The sequence below is a fragment of the Dendrobates tinctorius genome, unplaced genomic scaffold, assembly GCF_039654945.1.
Source record: "Dendrobates tinctorius isolate UK_male_01 unplaced genomic scaffold, ASM3965494v1 ptg000068l, whole genome shotgun sequence".
Lineage (NCBI taxonomy): Eukaryota > Metazoa > Chordata > Amphibia > Anura > Dendrobatidae > Dendrobates > Dendrobates tinctorius.
Window position 1 is genome coordinate 3,494,186 of NW_027361736.1, and position 22,541 is coordinate 3,516,726.

General features: G+C 47.9%; 1 protein-coding gene across 3 annotated transcripts in view; it reads left to right on the forward strand.

The window, feature by feature from the left end:
* The window catches only part of KAT6B (lysine acetyltransferase 6B), a 695,781-nt gene that overhangs the window by 302,884 nt on the left and 370,356 nt on the right, over positions 1–22,541 (forward strand). For all 3 annotated transcript variants that reach the window (XM_073581049.1, XM_073581050.1, XM_073581048.1), the window contains one exon: positions 19,624–19,756. In XM_073581049.1, the coding sequence (XP_073437150.1) occupies positions 19,624–19,756 (133 nt within the window). The remainder of the gene's footprint in view (positions 1–19,623; positions 19,757–22,541) is intronic.

Below are 22,541 nucleotides of genomic sequence, written 5' to 3' on the forward strand. Positions count from 1 at the left end.
CGTACTCAGGACAAATTGCACAATAACATTTAGGGTCCTGTTACCCTTGGGAAAATAAAAATTGGGGGTGAAAAGATCATTTTTGTGGAAAAAATATGATTTTTTAATTGTACCGCTGTACGTTATAAACTTCTGTAAAGCCCTTGTGGGTTCAAAGTTCTCACCACATATCTAGATAAGTTCCTTGGGGGGTCTAGTTTCCAAAATGGGGTCACTTGTAGGGGGTTTCCACTGTTTAGGTACATCAGGGACTCTCCAAACGTGACATGGCGTCCGATCTGAATTCCAGCCAATTTTGCATTGAAAAAGTCAAACGGCGCTCCTTCCATTCTGAGCTCTGCCATGCGCCGAAACAGTCGTTCCCCCCCACATATCAGGTATCAGCGTACTCAGGACAAATTGCACAATAACTTTTGCAGTCCAATTTCTCCTGTTACCCTTGGTAAAATAAAAAAAATTGAACCTGAAGTATTTTTTTTGTGAAAAAAAGTTGATGTTCATTTTTTTTTAAATATTCAAAAAAATTCCTGTGACGCACCTGAAGGGTTAATAAACTTCTTGAATGTGGTTTTGAGCACCTTAAGGGGTGCAGTTTTTAGAATGGTGTCACTTTTGGGTATTTTCTATCATATAGACCCCTCAAAGTGGCTTCAAATGTGATGTGGTCCCTAAAAATAAAATGGTGTTGTAAAAATGAGAAATCGCTGGTCAACTTTTAACCCTTATAACTTCCTAACAAAAAAAAAATTTGGGTTCCAAAATTGTGCTGATGTAAAGTAAACATGTGGGAAATGTTAGTTATCAAGTTTTTTGTGTGCCGTATCTCTGTGATTTAAGGGCATAAAAATTCAAAGTTGGAAAATTGCGAAATTTTGAACATTTTCGCCAAATTTCCGTTTTTCTCACAAATAAACGCAAGTTATTTGAATGAAATTTTACCACTATCATGAAGTACAATATGTCACGAGAAAACAATGTCAGAATCACCGGGATCCATGGAAGCGTTCCAGAGTCATGACCTCATAAAGGTACAGTGGTCAGAATTGTAAAAATTGGCCCGGTCATGAACATGCAAACCACCCTTGGGGGTGAAGGGGTTAAGCTGTTGGCTGAGTGGTTAAGCAACTGGTTTATGGAATGGAAAACATGGGTTAGAATCCCACATCTTGTTTTTTTGTTTTTATACAGCAGATTACCACACAAAATCCAATCGTGCTTGACTTTTAACATCTGACATTCTTATTATCCTCCTGATGTGTTAGTAAAGAGTTTCGGACATGCTGTGTCTAATGATCAAATTACTTCATAGAATTTTTTTCTTTGCATTCACCCAAGACTGGCTACAAACTCATGAGCACTAGGTGGTGTCACTAATCCCCTGTGTACAAGGCATGGTCGTCCTGTAGCAGCAAAAAACGGAGCTATGGGTGTGTCCTACACTGCCTGGTTCTGCAGGGGACATGCGTCTGTTCATTGCCATCTCACAGATCTGCGGAGCATCGGTTCTCTCTGTAAGGCCGGCGTCACAAAATACCGTAGAATACGGCCGAGTGCAATGCGAGAAAACATCGGCCCAGTGTTAATCTATGGGGCAGCTCCCATCAGCGTTTATTTTATCAGGCGTATTCAGCATGCGTGTAAAATCACAGCAGTCTGCGATTGGCACCGAGATTCGGATGAGACTCGCCACTGCAAGTCTATGGGTGCGAGAAAAAAATCACACAGCACTCGCACCGTGCAAGTCCTGTCCGATTTCTATGCACCAGTGTCCTTTGAAAAAACAGCAATTCATGTGCCGCATACAGTAAAATCACACTGACGGGTTACAATAGAAAAGATGGAATAGATATATAAAATTTTCGGGCATATGACATTTTTTGATCGCTTTATATTCTGATTTTTGGGAGACAGAATGAACAAAAACCAGCAATTCAGGAATTGCGTTTTATTTTTGTTTTTTTAAACCATTCCACGTGTAGTATAATTGGTAAGACAGCTTTAATCTTCAGGTCAGTGCGATTACAGCGATAACTCATTTATGTTTTTTTTATGTTTTGGCGCTTTTACACAATAAAAACAAATTTATAGGAAAAATAATTATTTTTGCATCACTTTATTCTGAAAGCTATAACTTTAATATTTTTCTGCTGATGGAGCTGTATGGCGGCTTGTCTTTTGCAGGGCAAGATGATGTTTTCAGCGGTACCATTTTTTTTACATCTGTCCTTTTAATCGCTTTTTATTGCACTTTATGTTTGGCGGTATGATGACAAAGCATTGTTTTTTATTTAATTTTTTATGGTGTGCATTTAAGGGGTTATCTAGTGGGACAGTTTTATAGAGCGGATTGTCACGGACGTGGTGATATCAAATATGTGTACATTTAATTTTTTATTATTCACATAAATAAATGTATTTAATGGAAACTTTTTTCTTTATTTAGGGATTTTTAAAAAAATATTTTTACACATTGTAATTTTTTTTTTTTTGTTGCTTTTTTACATTGTCCCAGTATGGGACATCACTATGTAATGTCAGATCACTGACAGGCTATAAAAAACAGCCCTCAGTCATCAGCTTTCCTTCTGCTGGTTACAAAAATTGCACGGGAGCTCACGCCACTTTTGCTAGAAAAATAATCTTTTATTAATTAAAAACAAGTACAGTAAGCTGCACACACGCTGTACTAATTGTATATGTCACATACATCCATATATCTGCCTATTCTGTGTGTATTTACTGTATGTAATCCATCTCTTCTATCCTGGCGGCTCCTGCTGTGATGTCACACTGCCGTGACTGCTGAATTACCGGCTTTTCTTCTATCTATCTATCTACCTATCTATCTATCTATCTATCTAATATATATATATATATATATATATATATATATATATATATGTGTGTGTCACTGACAATTTTATATATCTATTCCATCTTTTCTATTGTAACCCGTCAGTGTGATTTTACTGTATGCGGCACATGAATTGCTGTTTTTTCAAAGGACACTGGTGCATAGAAATCGGACAGGCCTTGCACGGTGCGAGTGCTGTGTGATTTTTTTTCTCGCACCCATAGACTTGCATTGGCGAGTCTCATCCGAATCTCGGTGCCAATCACAGACTGCTGTGATTTTACAAGCACGCTGAATACGCCTGATAAAATAAACGCTGATGGGAGCTGCCCCATAGATTAACACTGGGCCGATGTTTTCTCGCATTTCACTCGGCCGTATTCTACGGTATTGTGTGACGCCGGCCTTACAGAGAGAACCGATGCTCCGCAGATCTGTGAGATGGCAATGAACAGATGCACGTCCCCTGCAGAACCAGGCAGTGTAGGACACACCCATAGCTCCGTTTTTTGCTGCTACAGGAGGACCATGCCTTGTATACAGGGAATTAGTGACACCACCTAGTGCTCATGAGTTTGTAGCCAGTTCTTGGGTGAATGCAAAGAAAAAATTCTATGAAGTAATTTGATCATTAGACACAGCATGTCCAAAACTCTTTACTAACACATCAGGAGGATAATAAGAAAGTCAGATGTTAAAAGTGAAGCACGATTGGATTTTGTGTGGTAATCTGCTGCATAAAAACATGATGTGGGATTCAAACCCATGTTTTCCATTCCATAAACCAGTTGCTTAACCACGCAGCCAACAGCTTAACAGGCTGTGAGTGGATGCTTTTTCTTCCCTTATGAGATGAACCATGCAAGTACTGTAGTGAGGTGTATCTGAAAAACATTTTGATTTTGATCTTTGACTGGTCAAGTATCAGGTCTCAGACAAAAACTGTTTGATGAAGTATCAGGTGAAAAAATTTTGATGTTTGATGTTTGAATGAATTAAGTCAAGTATCAGACTCATTCTTGACAACTACACAGTTGCCACTATAGTGTAGTGGTAATGTACTGTGTATACGATTATAAACAAGGGGTTGTGAGTTCAAATCCCTGTGGAGCAACTTTATGGTTCACCCTTAGACTATAGATTATTTTATTACAAGAGAGGAAGATGGTAAGAATGTCAGATATTATAAGTGAAGCACGATAGGATTTTGTGTGTTAATTGCTAGTTAAAAAAAATAATAATAATTTGATATCGGATTTGAACCCACAAATTTCCTATTCCATAAACCAGTTGCTTAACCAGTCAGCCAACAGTTCTACAGGATGTTTAAGCATCCTTTTACTTCCCTTATGAAATGAACCACTTAAGTACTGTATCTGAAAAGCATTTTGATGTTTGATTTTTGATAGTAATCAAGTCTCAGACATCAGGCATCAGGTATCAGGTATCAGGTATCAGGTATCAGTTATCAGTTATCAGACATCAGGTCATCAGGTATGAGAATCAGGTATCAGACAGAGTATTTCTGATATTTGATTTTGATATATGATCATGTCCTAAAATGGACACTGTACCGGATAATGTCCTTCATGAAATCCATGGACACCCGGCTCTCCACCCTGCAAACCACTGACCCAGGGCATGCTCCTTTCTTAGCCAGCCTCCAGCAGGAGCTCGCGCAGCAGCGCGATACCCAATCTCATATTTTGGGTTATATGGCGTCCGTTGACGACCGACTGCTTGCTTTGCAGTCCTCTGCGGCCGTCTCGACCCAAGCCCGGGAAGCTGTTTCATCTCCGCCCCCCCACCTGGGAAAGCCTCCCAGGTATAGCGGGGACCCTAAGTTATGTAGGGGCTTTTTAAACCAGTGCAGACTGCACTTTGAGCTTCTGCCCCAACAATACCCCACAGATCGCGCCAAAGTGGCGTTTATTGTGTCCCATCTCGAGGGAGAGGCGCTGGCTTGGGTGAATCCTCTATGGCAGAGGGATGATCCCGTGGTTTCCAGTATCCAGAATTTTTTGGAGACGTTCTGCAGAGTATTTGATGAACCCGGGCGCCTAGCTTCCACTACGGAGGTCCTTTTTAACCTTTGCCAGGGATCCCTCACGGTAGGGCAATACGCCATCCGCTATCGGACACTGTCTTCGGAGCTGGGGTGGAATAACGAAGCTCTTGTGGGTGCCGTCTGGAGAGGCCTTTCTAGTAAAATCAAGGACGAGCTTGCCGGGCGAGACACTCCCACCACCCTGGAAGATCTCATCTCTCTGGCTACTCGTATTGATCTGCGTTTTTTAGAACGCGCCAGAGAGTCGGCCAGGGAGAGAAGGCCCTTTAGGTTGTATCAAGCTCCTATTCCACATTCTTCCGCACCTCCTATTAGCACCGCTCCCGAGCCCATGCAGATAGACCGTATCAAGCTGTCCGAGCAACGGCGCAGGGAGAGGATGACAAATGGACTTTGTTTGTACTGCGGTGGAGCCAATCACTTCGTACGCACCTGTCCTGAGAAACTGGGAAACGCCTCCACCTAGGCCAGGTAAGAGAGGACCTCCTAGGTGATCATAACTCCTCTCTACCACTTACCCTTTCAGCTCTGATTATTACAGATCGGGGGCGTGGATCTGTGGAGGCGTATGTGGACTCGGGCGCAGCAGGCAATTTCATTCGCGAAGAAGAGGTGGATAAACTCCAGATTCCGGTGGTCTTCCTAAGAAACCCGCGTGCTATCACCTCCGTCTGTTACGCTCCCCGACGCTCACCTGGGGTCCTCCTCCTCCTGGCGCCCTCCCTCTTTGGTCTCGCGCCGTCCCCTGTCTGGCTTTGCAGGGTCACGGCGCGTCAGAGGCCCGCGCATGCGTGCTCGCCTGTCACCGACCGCCGGGCATCCTGGGAGCACGTGACCCGGTGGCTCTGCCCCATCATGGCGGTGCCCACCGGGTATTTCTGCATGGCGTCTTGACAGGTAGGACGCCTGTTTGTCATGATCCGTGGCGCTTAGCGTTCCTGCGCAGCATCACCCCCGACTCTCAGGTCCCTGCGCACCCCCTGCTGCGCTCTGCTCTCTGCCCTGTTTTCCGTCTGGGATCCCTGTCCAGTTCTCCCTGCTGTTGCCTTCCTCTTCGTTCTGTCCTCCTACCCCTCTCCCCGGGTCCTCTGTTTTCGCCATCCTGTATTCCCCGGTGCCTGTTCCCCGCCTGGTCCTCTGCCTCAGTAACTGTCTGTCTCCGGCATAGTTCGCTTCCTTCCCCTATCTGGTGTTCTGCCCGAACCCCTAGGCCTGTGTCTCCTAATCTCCTTGTGTCCTTTCATTCCAGCTTTTTGTCCCGGCTCCGTCCTGATCCTGCCCGGTTCCCGCAGCCTGTCTCCTCCTGTCCCGGGCCCACTCAATTCCTCATATACCCTCTCATTCTCTGATCTGCTCTTCTGTTTACTCCCCGGGTCATCCCTTTGGTTCCGGCTGTCGTGGTCCCATCCCCTTTGGGCCTGCCCCTAACACTCCCTGTATAGGGGGTGGTCATCACCTGGGCCGCTCGCCCTCGGGGGCTCTGGAGCCACGACCCAGAGGGTCCACTCTCGGGTTTCTACCTAGAACCCATAACAGAACAAACAGGCCATGGACCCCGCTGGAGCCGCTGCGGCTCAAAAGGAGTTGCTGTTTTTGCGGGAGAATCAAACCCGTATCATGGCCTTCATGAAATCCATGGATTCTCATCTTTCCGCACTCCAGTCCTCCGATCCTGGGAACGCTTCCCAATTGGCTGGCCTGCAGCAAGAGCTGGCGCAGCAAAGAGATACCCAGACCCATATCCTCAGTTATATGGCCTCTATAGACGACCGCCTACTCTCCCTGCAGTCGGTCGCCGCAGCTCCCATCCCAGCTTTGGCCCCTCACCCACCGCCCCGTCTAGCTAAGCCGCCTCGTTACAACGGGGACCCCAAGCTGTGTCGGGGTTTCCTGAACCAGTGCCGCCTCCACTTCGAACTCCTGCCTCAGCAATATCCCACTGAGCGGGCCAAGGTGGCTTTTATTGTCTCCCATCTTGAGGGAGATGCTTTGGCTTGGGTTAACCCTCTCTGGGAGCGGGATGATCCTGTGGTCTCCCAGCTAAGTACCTTTTTCGAGACGTTTCGTCGAGTGTTCGACGAGCCGGGCCGTCTGGCCTCTACCACGGAATCCTTATTTAACCTCCACCAAGGGTCCCAAACCGTGGGTTAATATGCCATCTGATTTCGGACCCTATCCTCTGATTTGGGATGGAACAACGAGGCATTGGTAGGGGCCTTCTGGCGAGGTCTCGCGGGTCGAATTAAGGATGAGCTGGCTGGGCGTGATACTCCCACCGCCTTAGAAGATCTGATTTCGCTGGCCACCCGTATCGATCTACGATTCCAGGAACGTGCTCGTGAGAGGAGGCTTCCTCGTGCTTCCCCAGCCATCCGTGGTCCGCCCTGCCCTCGGTCCGGAATATCCGCTTCAGCTTCTATGCCGGAACCCATGCAGGTAGACCGGCTTAAGCTATCTGGACAACGCCGGGAGGAGAGACGCACCCACGGGCTCTGCTTCTACTGTGACAGTGACTCCCATCTGGTCCGTACCTGCCCGGAACGTCCGGAAAACTCCTCCGCCTAGGTCAGGTAAGAGAGGCCTCCCTAGGTGTATGTGATACCTCTCTACCCCTCACTCTGTCTGTCTTGTTGCACGTTGGTGGTAAACGTTGTTCTCTGGCAGCCTATGTGGATTCCGGTGCAGCAGGAAATTTTATTAGGCTCAAGGAGGTCCTTAAATTTTCGGTCCCCGTCAAGACCTTAGAGACTCCACGGATCCTCGATTCCGTGGACGGTAAACCTCTTCAAGAGGCCATTACCCTAGTCACCCACGAGGTAGAACTCCAGGTAGGGGCCTTGCACAAAGAGAGGATTGCCTTTTATGTCCTAGCAGACATCTCTCATCCTATCCTTCTTGGTCTTCCCTGGTTACGAGCCCACGGGCCTACCTTGGATTGGCATAAGGGCAATATCCTGCGCTGGGGGAAGTCCTGTGGGGCGAGGTGTCTGCTGCCGGTGCGTCCCGTGGGTGGTTCCCGTCCCCCTTCCATGCCCTCCGGGTTGCCCATCGCTTACAGCTCTTTTTCGGACGTTTTTGATAAGAAGGAGGCCGAGAATCTTCCGCCGCACCGACCCTATGATTGTCCCATCGAACTTATCCCTGGAGCCATCCCTCCGAGGGGAAGGATTTATCCGCTCTCGCCGGCAGAGACGCAAGCCATGTCGGAGTACGTTCAAGAGAACTTGGCCAAGGGTTTCATACGGAAGTCTTCCTCCCCTGCGGGCGCAGGCTTCTTTTTTGTCAAGAAGAAGGACGGTTCGCTCCGTCCGTGCATTGACTACAGAGGTCTGAACAGCATCACGATAAAGAACAAGTACCCGTTACCCCTCATCCCCGAACTCTTTGATCGCCTTAGCGGAGCACAAATATTTACCAAACTTGATCTTCGAGGAGCCTATAACTTGGTCCGAATTCGCGCCGGGGATGAGTGGAAGACTGCGTTCAACACCCGTGACGGTTACTATGAATACCTGGTTATGCCTTTCGGCCTCTGTAACGCACCAGTAGTATTCCAGGAGCTCGTTAACAATATTTTTCGAGATCTCCTCTACTCCTGTGTCGTGGTTTATCTTGACGACATCCTTGTCTTCTCTCCAGATCTCTCTACCCATCGGCGAGACGTACGGCAAGTGTTACAACGTCTAAGGGAGAACCACCTGTTTGCCAAGTTGGAGAAATGCGTCTTCAAGCAACCGTCCCTGCAGTTCCTAGGGTACATCGTCTCGAGGTCTGGTCTGAGGATGGATCCCGAGAAAGTGTCCGCTGTCCTGGACTGGCCTCGTCCCCTTGGTCTCAAAGCCATTCAACGCTTTCTCGGCTTTGCTAATTATTATAGGCAATTTATTCCTCATTTCTCCACCATAGCCAAGCCTATCTCTGCTCTCGTACGCAAAGGGGCCAATCCCCGCCTCTGGCCTCCAGAGGCAGAAGAAGCCTTTCAAACTCTGAAGAAAGAATTCTCTACAGCGCCTGTTCTCCACCGTCCAGATGCCGATAGACCCTTTATTCTCGAGGTCGATGCATCATCCATGGGAGCAGGAGCAGTTCTCTTGCAAAGAACTTCCACTGGTCGAACTGTCACATGTGGTTTTTTCTCTAAAGCCTTTTCTCCTCCCGAACGCAATTATTCCATTGGGGACAAGGAACTACTTGCAATTAAACTGGCCTTAGAAGAATGGCGTTACCTTCTTGAAGGAGCCGTCCATCCCTTCACGATATTTACCGACCATAAGAATTTGGCCTACGTTCAGTCTGCTCAAAGGCTCAACCCACGGCAAGCCAGATGGTCCTTATTCTTTGGACGCTTTGATTTTGAGCTCCACTTTCGGCCGGGTAATAAGAACACCAAAGCAGATGCTCTATCAAGGTCATTTCTCCCTACCGATGAAGAGGAGAGCCCCGCCCACATCATCGATCCAGCAAAGATCGTCACCCTAGCTCCTCTAAGTTTGGTCAATCCACCACCGGGCAAGACAGTGGTATTGGACCATGACAGAGTAAGGGTTCTGCGTTGGGGACACTCCTCTAAGGTCGCCGGGCATGCCGGAGCCAAGAAGACTCTATCCCTCATCTCCCGCCATTATTGGTGGCCCTCACTCCGCCAGGATGTCTTGGAGTTCACCGCTTCTTGCTCCTCCTGCCCCCGAAACAAAGTTCCAAGACGGTTACCCTCTGGTCTCTTACATCCCTTGCCGGTACCGTCAGTCCCCTGGAGCCACATCGCCATGGATTTTGCCACGGATCTACCTCCATCTTCCGGCTGCACTGTCATTTTGGTGGTGGTGGATCGTTTTTCCAAAATGGCTCATTTTATCCCTCTGCCTGGTCTGCCTACTGCGCCCGAGTTGGCGAAGATCTTCGTGCATCATATTTTCCGACTTCATGGTTTTCCCCAGCACATCGTGTCTGACCGTGGTGTTCAATTCACCTCTCGTTTCTGGAGAGCCCTCTGTGGCTCAATGGGGGTAGCCCTGGATTTCTCCTCTGCCTACCACCCGCAATCCAACGGCCAAGTGGAGCGAATCAATCAAGTGTTGACCTCTTATCTTCGGCATTTTTCTAATGCACACCAGAGCAACTGGGTCTCGCTGCTTCCCTGGGCGGAATTCGCCCACAACAATCGCCCCAACGAATCCTCCTCCAAATCTCCCTTTTTTGTAGTTTTTGGGCAACACCCGGGCATTCCTCTTCCCGTTTCCCCCACCTCGGGCGTGCCGGCGGCGGACTCCTTGTCCTCGGAATTCTCTAAAATTTGGGAGGAGACGAAAGGGGCCCTTGAGAGAGCTAGTGATTGGATGAAGAGGTACGCCGACAAGAAACGCCTGGACGCCCCTCCTTATCATCCGGGCGATAGGGTCTGGCTATCCTCGCGCTTCATCCGACTTAAGATCCCCTCTTATAAATTGGGCCCGCGTTACATTGGTCCCTTTGAGGTTTTGAGTCACATCAATGATGTGGCCTATAAACTAAAACTACCTGCCTCTCTGCGGATTCCCAACTCCTTCCACGTCTCGCTCCTCAAACCTGCAGTGTTTAATCACTTTCATCCAGCTTCGTCCCATGCTCCTCAACCTAGCACCGCTGAAGACTTCTTTGATGTCAAGGACATCTTGGCAAAGAAGACTGTCAGGGGTAGAACCTTTTTTCTTATTGATTGGAAAGGGTTCGGCCCTGAGGAGAGGTCATGAGAGCCCCGGGAGAACATCAATGCTCCTCATATCATGAGAAGGTTTTTGTCCCGCCTGAAGAAGGAGGGGAGTAAGAGAGGGGGTACTGTTACGCTCCCCGACGCTCACCTGGGGTCCTCCTCCTCCCGGCGCCCTCCCTCTTCGGTCTCGCGCCATCCCCTGTCTGGCTTTGCAGGGTCACGGCGCGTCAGAGGCCCGCGCATGCGCGCTCGCCTGTCACCGACCGCTGGGCATCCTGGGAGCACGTGACCCGGTGGCTCCGCCCCATCATGGCGGCGCCCACCGGGTATTTCTGCGTGGCGTCTTGAAAGGTAGGACGCCTGTTTGTCATGATCCATGGCGCTTAGCGTTCCTGCGCAGCGTCACCCCCGACTCTCAGGTCCCTGCGCACCCCGTGCTGCGCACTGCTCTCTGCCCTGTTTTCCGTCTGGGATCCCTGTCCAGTTCTCCCTGCTGTTGCCTTCCTCTTCGTTCTGTCCTCCTACCCCTCTCCCCGGGTCCTCTGTTTTCGCCATCCTGTATTCCCCGGTGCCTGTTCCCCGCCTGGTCCTCTGCCTCAGTAACTGTCTGTCTCCGGCATAGTTCGCTTCCTTCCCCTATCTGGTGTTCTGCCCGAACCCCTAGGCCTGTGTCTCCTAATCTCCTTGTGTCCTTTCATTCCAGCTTTTTGTCCCGGCTCCGTCCTGATCCTGCCCGGTTCCCGCAGCCTGTCTCCTCCTGTCCCGGGCCCACTCAATTCCTCATATACCCTCTCATTCTCTGATCTGCTCTTCTGTTTACTCCCCGGGTCGTCCCTTTGGTTCCGGCTGTCGTGGTCCCATCCCCTTTGGGCCTGCCCCTAACACTCCCTGTATAGGGGGTGGTCATCACCTGGGCCGCTCGCCCTCGGGGCTCTGGAGCCACGACCCAGAGGGTCCACTCTCGGGTTTCTACCTAGAACCCATAACACCGTCAATGGCAAACCTCTACCCGAACTCATCACCATGGTTACCGCCGAAGTTGACCTGCAAATTGGTGCACTCCACCTCGAGAGAATAGCCTTTTATGTCCTGCCTCAATTGTCCCATGCTGTTCTCCTAGGGTTACCCTGGCTCAGGCTGCATGAGCCAGTTGTCGACTGGCGCTCAGGAGAGATCTTACGTTGGGGGCACTCCTGTCATGAACGCTGTCTGCGGGCCCTAATTCGTCCTCATTCTCTGCCTAGGCCAGTCGATCTCCCGGGCCTTCCTGTACCATATCACGCATACGCCGATGTTTTCAGCAAGAAGGAAGCAGAGTCTCTGCAACCACATCGGTCCTATGACTGCCCTATCGACCTGATTCCCGGAGCTGTTCCTCCCAGAGGAAGAACGTATCCTCTCTCCCCAGCAGAGACCACGGCTATGACGGTATACATACAAGAAAACCTGGCCAAGGGGTTTATTCAGAAATCCTCATCTCCTGCTGGTGCGGGTTTTTTCTTTGTCCAGAAAAAGGATGGATCACTGCGACCATGCATTGATTATCAGGGCCTGAACAACATCACCGTTAAGAATCGGTATCTGCTCCCGCTGATTCCAGAACTCTTCGGCTGGTTGAGAGGGGCTCAGATCTTCACGAAGTTGGATCTGCGGGGAGCCTACAATCTGATCCAGATCTGCGCAGGGGATGAGTGGAAGACGGCCTTCAATACCCGTGATGGGCATTATGAGTACCTAGTCATGCTGTTCGGTCTCTGCAATGCTCCGGCTGTGTTTCAGGAATTCGTTAACGAGGTGTTCCGGGATCTACTCTACTCTTGCATGGTGGTATACTTAGATGATATTCTCATCTTTTCGCCCGATCTGTCCTCTCATCGGAGGAGCGTACGCATGGTCCTGCATCGCCTTCGAGAGAATCAGCTCTACGCCAAAATTGAAAAATGCCTCTTTGAGCAAACGTCGTTACCCTTCTTGGGTTATATCATCACAGATTCTGGCCTGAAGATGGATCCAGAGAAACTCTCTGCGGTACTCAAGAGGCCTCGTCCCGTTGGTGTAAAAGCCATCCAGTGTTTCCTTGGATTTGCTAACTATTACCGACAATTTGTGCCTCATTTTTCTACAATTACCAAACCCATCACGGCCCTGACCCATAAAGGAACCAAGTCAAACAGCTGGTCCCCGGAAGCTGAAGACGCCTTCCTTGCTCTGAAACGTTCTTTTGCATCAGCACCAATCTTACATCGCCCGGTAGCCAGCAGGCCCTTCGTCTTAGAGGTGGATGCCTCCTCCACCGGGGCTGGAGCAGTTCTGTCCCAGCAGGCCTCATCTGGACGTCTGGTGTCTTGCAGGTTTTTTCAAAGACCTTTTCGCCTGCGGAGTGTAATTACTCCATTGGAGACCAGGAATTGCTAGCCATTAAGATGGCCTTGGCGGACTGGCGATATTTACTTGAGGGGGCAGTGCACCCTTTCACTATCTTCACAGACCACAAGAATTTGGCCTACCTGCAGTCCGCCCAAAGACTCAATTCCCGGCAAGCCAGATGGGCTCTGTATTTTTCCCGTTTTGATTTTAAGCTCCACTTCCGCCCGGGCAATAAGAACATCAAAGCGGATGCACTTTCCAGGTCTTTGCAGTCGCCAGAGAGGGATGAAGATCCATCGTATATTATTGAGCCCGCTAAAGTTATCACCGTGGCTCCTGTGAATTTCTCTACTCCTCCTCCAGGCAAAACCTTCGTTCCTCAAGACAAACGTTCTGAGGTGCTGCGCTGGGGGCATTCCTCCAAAGTTGCTGGGCACGTTGCGACTAAAAAGACCTCCTTGCTGCTTTCCCGCTATTACTGGTGGCCCGCCCTTCGCCAGGATGTGATGGACTATGTCGCCTCGTGCACGACCTGTGCCCAGAACAAGGTTGCAAGGACTCTGCCCTCTGGACTTCTTCACCCATTACCAGTTCCAGAAACTCCTTGGCAGCAAATTGCTATGGATTTTGTGACTGATCTCCCCCGCTCAGCTGGATGTACCACCATCTTAGTCGTAGCAGATCGCTTCTCCAAGATGGCCCATTTCATTCCCTTACCCGGACTGCCGTCAGCCCCGAGGATGGCCGAGATCTTCATCCACCAGATCTTCAGGCTGCATGGTCTTCCTCAGCGGATCGTGTCGGATGGAGGGGTCCAGTTTACCTCTCGATTCTTGAGGGCTCTGTGTCGACTTATGGGTACATCTCTCGATTTTTCCTCTACATATCACCCTCAGACCAACGGGCAAGTGGAGCGAATTAATCAAGTGTTGACTACCTTCTTACGTCACTTTTCCAATGCCCGTCAAGATAATTGGGTCTCTCTCCTACCCTGGGCTGAATTTGCGCATAATAATCATCCCAGCGAATCAACCGCCAAATCACCATTTTTTGTGGTAACAGGTCAGAATCCTGGTATTCCGCTGCCCTTTTCCACGTCATCAGGAGTTCCTGCAGGAGATACTCTTGCCAAGGGATTTTCGCAAATTTGGAAAGAGACCAGGGAGGCGCTCGAGAATGCCAGTGCCCGAATTAAGAAACATGCGGACAAGAGACGGAAGGATGTTCCTCCGTACCATCCTGGTGACAAAGTCTGGCTTTCAACCAAACATATCCGCCTGAAAGTCCCTTCTTACAAGTTAAGTCCCCGATACATCGGGCCTTTTGAAGTGATTGGACGCATTAATGAAGTGGCTTATAAACTGAGGTTGCCTGCTTCGCTCCGGGTTCCTAACGCCTTCCATGTCTCGCTCCTGAAACCTGTGGTTCTGAATCAGTTCCAACCAGTTTCCACTGCCTCTCCTTCACCAATTGGCTCGGATGACGTCTTTAAAGTAAAAGACATTTTGGCCATGAAAAAAGTCAGGGGAAAAACTCTTTTTCTTATCGATTGGAGGGGTTTTGGTCCCGAGGAAAGATCCTGGGAGCCTCGAGAGAATGTCAATGCCCCCCTTATCATGAAAAAAATGTCTGGCCAAACTCAGAAGGGGAGGACGTAAGGAGGGGGGTACTGTGACATCGGCGGCCGTGCCCTCCGATGCCCCTTCAGCGGCGGCGCCCGCCGCAGCGTCTCCTCACCTGCACGCTCCTGTCCACGTGCATGCCCGCTCTGCCTTCCGCCCTGCTGCGGGCACCCGCGCCGGCCATAGGTCGCGGGCGTGCGTCCTCCCGCTCTCTTCCTCTGGTGGGGGGTGTCGCTGAGGGGCGGGGCTTCAGGATGTACTTCCTGGCTCCAGGATATTTCAGGCGTCCTCCCTATGAGGAGGGCGCCTGGTGATCGTGTGGTACTCCTGCACTTTTCTGGCCGCTACAGTTCCACTGTAGTCCTCTCTATTTCCCTTGTCACCCGTCTGCTCTGCCTCTGTCCCTGTTCCTGTACAGTCCTCCTTGCCTGCCTGCCCCGCTCTGTCTGTGCATTCCCCAGTGTCTCTCCTGTCTGTCGGCTGTGTTAGACCCTCTCCGCCTGCCTCTCCGTAACCCTTCCTGCTGCTCCTATTGTTCCTCCTTCCCGCCCAGGAACCCCTGCTCTAGTTCCTTAAGTTCCGTCTGTCTCCCATAGCCTTACTGCCCTTCGAGCTGTCCCTCTTGGTTCCGGCTGTTGCGCTTCTGTCCCCTGTGGTTCTGCCCCTAACGATCCCTGTATAGGGGTCGGTCTTCACCTGGCGTGCTCACCCCAGGGGCTCCAGATCCGCGACCCAGAGGGTCCACTCTCGGACGTAGCCTGCTCCTAATCGTCACAACGAGAGACAGCCTCTGCGACTGCCTGGACAGCGGCCGCAATAACGTGGCGTTCTGAGGTTGGATTCTCGAGAGCCGTTAACCTGCCCTCCAGCTGCCGAATGTGCTACAGTAGCGGCTGCTTATCCGCCATTACTAGCCAGACCCTGGAGCTAGTATAATGTTAGGGCTGGCAGAACGCACCAAATTATAAAATAATAGTAGGTGCGTTCGCCGCCCGGGGTCCACCGTGTAGAGGTGTTAAGCTGCTGCTAAGCAATGGTGGACACACAATATGGCAGTATAACACACGCGGGTTGAACGTCACCCGGTGTGCGCTGGGCGGACTCTGTTACATCACAGAGTCACCGAAGTACTAAACACAAATACTGAGCCTGTTCAAGCTCACAGAGCTCAGCGAGATGCACGCTCAGTATACGGTCACAGGACTCTGGCCCAAGACACAGGGTCAGCGTCCCTCTAGACCTACCGTACGTGCAGCGTCGCAGCCGTGAACACCAATAACTGCTGCAGACTGCAGCGAGGCGACAGACACTGCCGCGGTACGATAATGCCCTGTAATGGACCACACTATTGGACGCTAGTACAGGGGAATGATATGCACCATGGCTTGTCAGATCTGGAGAAGGACCTGTGCATGTGACTCCTGATCTCCAATGGGAGATCGTCCCGTGAGCATGCTCAGTGGAGCGACGGAAGGACTTAGCCTCTGGAGTGGCCTACTGCTGAGCAGCCTGCGTTGTTATTGCTGGCCCAGAGGTGGCAGCAACAGCCAGACCCACAGAGCTGGTCTGAGCAGAACGTCGGGAACAGCGAGACTGCTGAAAGGCTCCTCTGCGGTTGAAGAAGAATGGGAGACCGCCGAATGCAAGGCTCTGGATTCCTGCTGTGCAGTGGCAGGAACCCGACACCTAACATATATAGGCTGCACCACGAGAAAGATAAAAACGTGCATTACAGAGCATCTTAGGAATATCAATAAAAACATTCTAAACTGCAACATATCAGGAGCGGCAAGGCACTTTATCTCAGCACATGGAGGCAATCTGGCATCATTCCAAATTAGTGGCATAGAACAGATCCAGAGGTCTGAATGTAGAGGAGATGACAAAAGATGTCTCCTCACACGTGAAGCCTTCTGGATCTACTATCTGAACACCAGAGCGCCCAGCGGCATGAACAAAATGATGTTTCACTTTTAAAGCTAATAGGGGATATTTTATTATGTATATATTGTTGTTATATATTTTGTCTGTCTTAAAACACTACTGCCAAAGTAGATTAGGAACCTATTATTAGTCAGAGTCAGCGAAACCACACACCTGTAGAATAATTGTAATGCTGTTGAGCAGGGTTTAAATGTTTCAGTATGTCAGTATGTGCAGAGCTTTGAGAAAGATCTGTAATAGATCAAAACATATCGCTTGCACTCATATTTGCACACTGTCTGGAGTTTTTAATCATGTGAAAACTTTTTTGGAATCATTAAAAGATAAAATTTTTTAAAGGAGCTGGAACAAACTTTTTTTTCTTACTAGTTTATATGTGACACCCCTGAGGCTCAGTCGCCACAGAGGTACTGCACCTCCTCCTGAGGTGTGGTAGCCCACCATCCAGGTAAGGTGGAGACTCCTGACCACGCTCCAACACCTGCACCCCCACACCACAAAGTAGTGTAGCAAAGCACCCATTGGTGGCTCCCTGCTTGGAACACGAAACGTGCTGGGAGGTGGGTGGAGTTAGATGACATTACAAAGAGCGGGAAGAGTTTAGGACAACAGTCAGTCAGTTGGTTAGAGAGTTGGAGAGAACTCTTTCACTCTTTCCTTTCACTTTTTCCCCATTATGTAGATAGGGGCAAAATTGTTTGCTGAATTGGAACACGCGGGGTTAAAATTTCACCTCACAACATAGCCTATGAAGCTCTCGGGGTCCAGACGTGTGACTGTGCAAAATTTTGTGGCTGTAGTTACGACGGTGCAGATGCCAATGCATACATACACTTTTGCCCCATTATGTAGATAGGGGCAAAATTGTTTGGTGAATTGGAACACGTGGGGTTAAAATTTCACCTCACAACATAGCCTATGACGCTCTCGGGGTCCAGACGTGTGACTGTGCAAAATTTTGTGGCTGTAGCTGCGACGGTGTGGATGCCAGTCACGGACATACATACACACACCCCCACATTGAGCTTTATATATTAGATATTAATATATTAAATATAAAATATATATTATATATATATTAGATATCCTATACATATTATATATATCATATATATATATTATATGTTACATATATATAATATATATTATGTATATCTCTATTATATTAGATATATACAGTATATATGTGTGTGTGTCACTGACATGTGTGTATATATATGTATGTACTCTATGTGTATATATGTACATATAAAAAACTAAATGAAATAAAATGGTTTACTGTATGTAATCCATGTCTCATATCTTGTCGGCTTTTTCAATTATTTTACAAAAGCCAACAAATGAAAATCATTTATTAATTAAATACATGTCCACAATTTAGAAACAACACTAGACTAATTGTATTTGTCACTAACATATCTATATATACACCTATTCTTATATCTATATATGTATTATATCTTTTGTATTAGAACATGTCAGTGTGATTTTACTGTATAGCCGCATATGAATTACTGACTTATCTATCTATCTATCTATCTATCTATCGATCTATCTATCTATCTATCTATTATAAATACATATATATGTGTTTGTGTCACTGACATGTATATATCTGTGTATTCTATCTGTATATATTGTGGTGTAGTTACCACTATGTCAGCTAGGGGGCGCTGCGTGGGTGTCCCAGGACGGGTGTACAGGCACATTCAGTGTGGTAACAGGAGCAGGGTCCTAAATGACCATTATGGGTCTCAAGGTGGGTGGCCTTGGGATGCAGGCTCCAGGGTGTATTGATCAGCAGAGGTACTGCTGATCTTTCTGTTACACTGTGTCAGGGAAGCCTGTGTGTGTCTATACAATGTTTAGTGATGTCATAGTCATGTGATCACCTGTGGGTGTGGTTACAGGGCTATGTAATTGAGGTGTTTGGCACATGTGAGAGAGAGTGGAGGGAGTCTGTCTGAGTGTGGACAGACTTCCATGTGTCCAGGCGGGACACTACAGAGGTTGTATATGGGGAGGACTACACCTCCCAGCATGTGCTGAGACTCTCGGTCCGAGTCTGAAGCCACGGACGTTTATGTTCTTTTGTGCCTAAGCTAGAGGCTATTTTGGTGATACGCTGGTTTATGGAGAAAATAAACCTCATGAATTTTGGGAAGAACCTGTCTCATGATTGTCTCCCGCTGCACCTGAGCGAGTCGCATCCCTACAATATCTATTCTGTCTAATCTTTTCTGAGCTGTCAGTGTGATTTGACAGTAGCCGCATATTTTCAAAGGACTCCGTTGCGTATAAATTGGACAGCACACGCATGGTGTGAATGCTGTCAGATTTGTACACGCACCGATTGACTTGCATTGACGATTTTCACCCGAAAATGGCAGCAAATCGCAGCGTGCTGTGATTTTTTTCTCAGTCCGATTTCAGCTGAGAAAAAAATCGCAAATGAGATGTCACCCATTGAATAACATTGGTCAGAGTGCAATCCGATTTTTTTATCAGATTGCACTCATCCGATTTTCTCTCCAGTGAGTATGAGCCCTTATGGTCTTGGGGGAAAAAAGGTGACAAAAGCAGTGTTTATTTTTTTCATGCAAATTTACGATATTTTTTTGAGCACTTAAATAAAATCTATGTATGTTTGATATCCGCGTACTCGTACAGATCTAGAGAATCATAATGGCAGGTCAGTTTTAGCATTTGGTGAACATGTTGAATTAAAAACTATAAAAATAATTGTGGAATTCCACTTTTTTGGCAATTTCACTGTACTTGATTTTTTTTCCGTTTTCCAGTACATTACATGGTAAAATTAATGGTGTCATTCAAAAGTAAAACTTGTCCCAACATATAAAAAATGTGTGGCTCTTGGAAGAAGAGGAAGAGGAATAAAAAATAGAAAAGGGAAAATGGCCTTGGGGTGTTGGGGTTAAACTTAATCTTTTTGTGTCTGTTCAGCTGCTACAAAATAAAGAATATAAGGAATAGCAACATAAAATATGGAGTATTTTTAACATGATGAGTAAATGATAACCTTCATAGTGGGCTGATTCTGTACCTCTGTCTGCTTTAGGGATGTGGCTATGTCAGGTTTGCCAGCCAAAAAAGAAGGGTCGAAAGATCCTTCAAGAAAAAGCTGCTAAGATCAAGAGGCGATATGCGAAACCAATGGGCCGTCCAAAAAACAAACTAAAACAACGAATGTTGTAAGTTCTTTCATAATGGAATGTATATTTAATGTAAATGTCCACTCTGCATGGCTCCTGGACTCCTTTTTATTATATCTGTTTCTTCATTTTTAACACTTATTAATAAGATTAATCTGCTATTATACCGTTTGTCCAGTATTGATCATTTGATGGCCAAATCCATTGAATAGATTATTATCAGTATGAGATCAGAGGTGGTCTAACACCCGTCACCACCACAGATCAGCTGGAACCAGCTGATCTGTAAAGGATGCCAGATGTCAAACCCCTACCAAACTCATGTCTATATGTTATCAAAACTACACTAAGCAGCCCTGTACATGACACATCACTGGAATCGTGGTCTCCATCTGTAAATTATGCTGCTCTTAGATTAGGTGTCAAAAACCTGGTGTCAGATTCCTTTTAAAACTCACATTAGATGAATGTCAGACAATCACACCAATATCAATGTGTTCAACCAACAGTCTAATGTGTGTGGGGAATTATCAATCTGCCATTCCTAGTTTTGGACTGCTGATTGATAACTTTTCATCTCCCTGAAACAATACAGACATGTTTTGCTATTGGCTTTCTCATAGAGAATGCAGGAAATGAGTGCTCCTGTGTATGGAAGACATGAACGAATGATAGGCCGAACCATGCTCTGTTTAACAGCCATCGAATGGCAGACTTAAGAATTTTGAGCATTGTGGTCCTTAAGTATAGCACATTGTCAACTGTTTCTCTTACTAGAGATGCTATCTAATATATATATATATGTGTATATATCTTAGTGTGTCCTGTGTCTGTCTGTAACCAAAATACTGCCACCGTGTGGTTGGATGACTGAATGAAATGCTAAGGCATACAGTATTTATATGTGGGCCAAGAGATGGGGTCTTGACACCTAATTATTTTTACTGTAGAGCACACTGTGACCCACACTCACCAGACGGAGGGGGAGTGAGAATAATACCGCACCACTCACTCTCCAGTGTAGTAGATAGTAGCTCCCACATTGTCAGGGTCCGCATCAAACATCAGAGCAAAGTGGGAGGAGGGTCAAAGGAAGCCTTCTCATGCCGACTCACGGCTGTGCCCTGCATGCCACAGTGCTGTGGAGAGCCACCAATTTGTGGTCAGATGTTCCTGCTGCATGCACATGTGGCGCCCCTGAGACTCAGTCGCCACAGAGGTACTGCACCTCCTCCTGAGGTGTGGTGCCCCACCATCCAGGTAAGGTGGAGGCTCCTAACCATGTTCCAACACCCACACCCCACACAACAGGGTAGTTCTGCAAAGCCACATTGTGGCTCTTGCTTAGAGTGTAGCAGAGCACCTTTGGTGGCTCCCTGCTTGGAACACGAAACGTGCTGGGAGGTGGGTGAAGTTGAGAATACATAACAGAGCGGGAAAGTTGAGGATTACAGGTCAGTCTGAGGAGGTCAGTCTGAGAGGGAAGTCACTTAGAGAGGAGTGAGGGAAGGAGATCCCTGGAAGAGGGTGTCACGATCTAGTGGAGACAACTGGACACCAGTGGCTAGTTCAAAGAGACTACAGACACAATGGGTTGCGCAAGCAATATTGTATTAGTGATCTGAATGCAATATAGCATATAAGTCCAGATAAATGTTCAGTCAATCTGATAAATGGTAATAGCAGAGTTGATACTCTGCGACACAGCATTCAAAGTCACTGAGCAATGCGGGCACAAGACACAGACTCTTGCAGAGCGGAGGAACACACTAGCTGGCTGGAGTTCTTACTTCACTGCAGGTGTAGTCAGGCAGAGGTTCCTGAAGTCAAGTGTTGACCAATCACTCGGTCGGCAAGCAGGGATCCAGACGTGCAGGTCGACGGAGGACTCCGCCGTTAAGAGAGGACCAACAGGGATAGTAAGTCCAGGCTTGGGACTGCAGAGGCACAAAGTCCAAAACATAATACTCAAGCAATGAAACAGAACAGGTGTTGGGTTTATATACAGCTTTGGCAGAAAGCAAGATGGACGACTTGTGAAACATCAAGATCCATGTTAACTAAGGGCAAGTCTAAGGGTAAGAAAAAACAGATTCTAGGACTAGATACTGACATTACTCCCACCTCAAGGACGGTCTCCGGATGACCCTAAACCAGGCTTGCCAGGGTACCTTTGATGGAACTGCTCATTCAGTCGGGAGGCGTTAATATTATCCACGGGTTCCCAGGAATTCTCCTCTGAGGAATAGCCTTGCCATTTAATCAAATACTGCAGTTGATTTCTGTAGATTCTTGAATCCAGAATCCTCTCAACGATGAACTGCTCTTGACCATCCACAAGAACGGGATCAGGAGGAGGAGATGAACGTCCTGGAAAAGGATTTGGTACTACAGTCTTTAGTAGAGAAGTGTTGGGAGTTCATTTTCCCCTTCACCATTGAGGTCTGATGAACTCCCTCTTCTGGTGAAGGAAGGTAGTGAGGCTGATTACCAAGCATCTGGGCAGGATGATGATGACTGGGTGACGGGAATTGCTGATTGGATATAAGGCAGCCGACGCCCTTCTGCCTTGCTAGTGATCTCTCTGAGGGATTCTAGGAGACCAGTCTGATTCCTGCTCCTCAAAAGCTAAGTTTTTCTGCTCTCCTTTTTGCATTTGTGTTTTGGTTTTGTTTTACCTTGTTTTTCTGGATTTCTGCCATTCCCTGCTGGGGTGTGCTGAATTCCTTTTTGCTCTGTCTTCAGAAAATACCTGAGTACTGATATAGTGTTTTTGAAGCCTAGCTTCTTCAGGGCTTTTTTCCCTATCAGCTGTTGGCTCTTG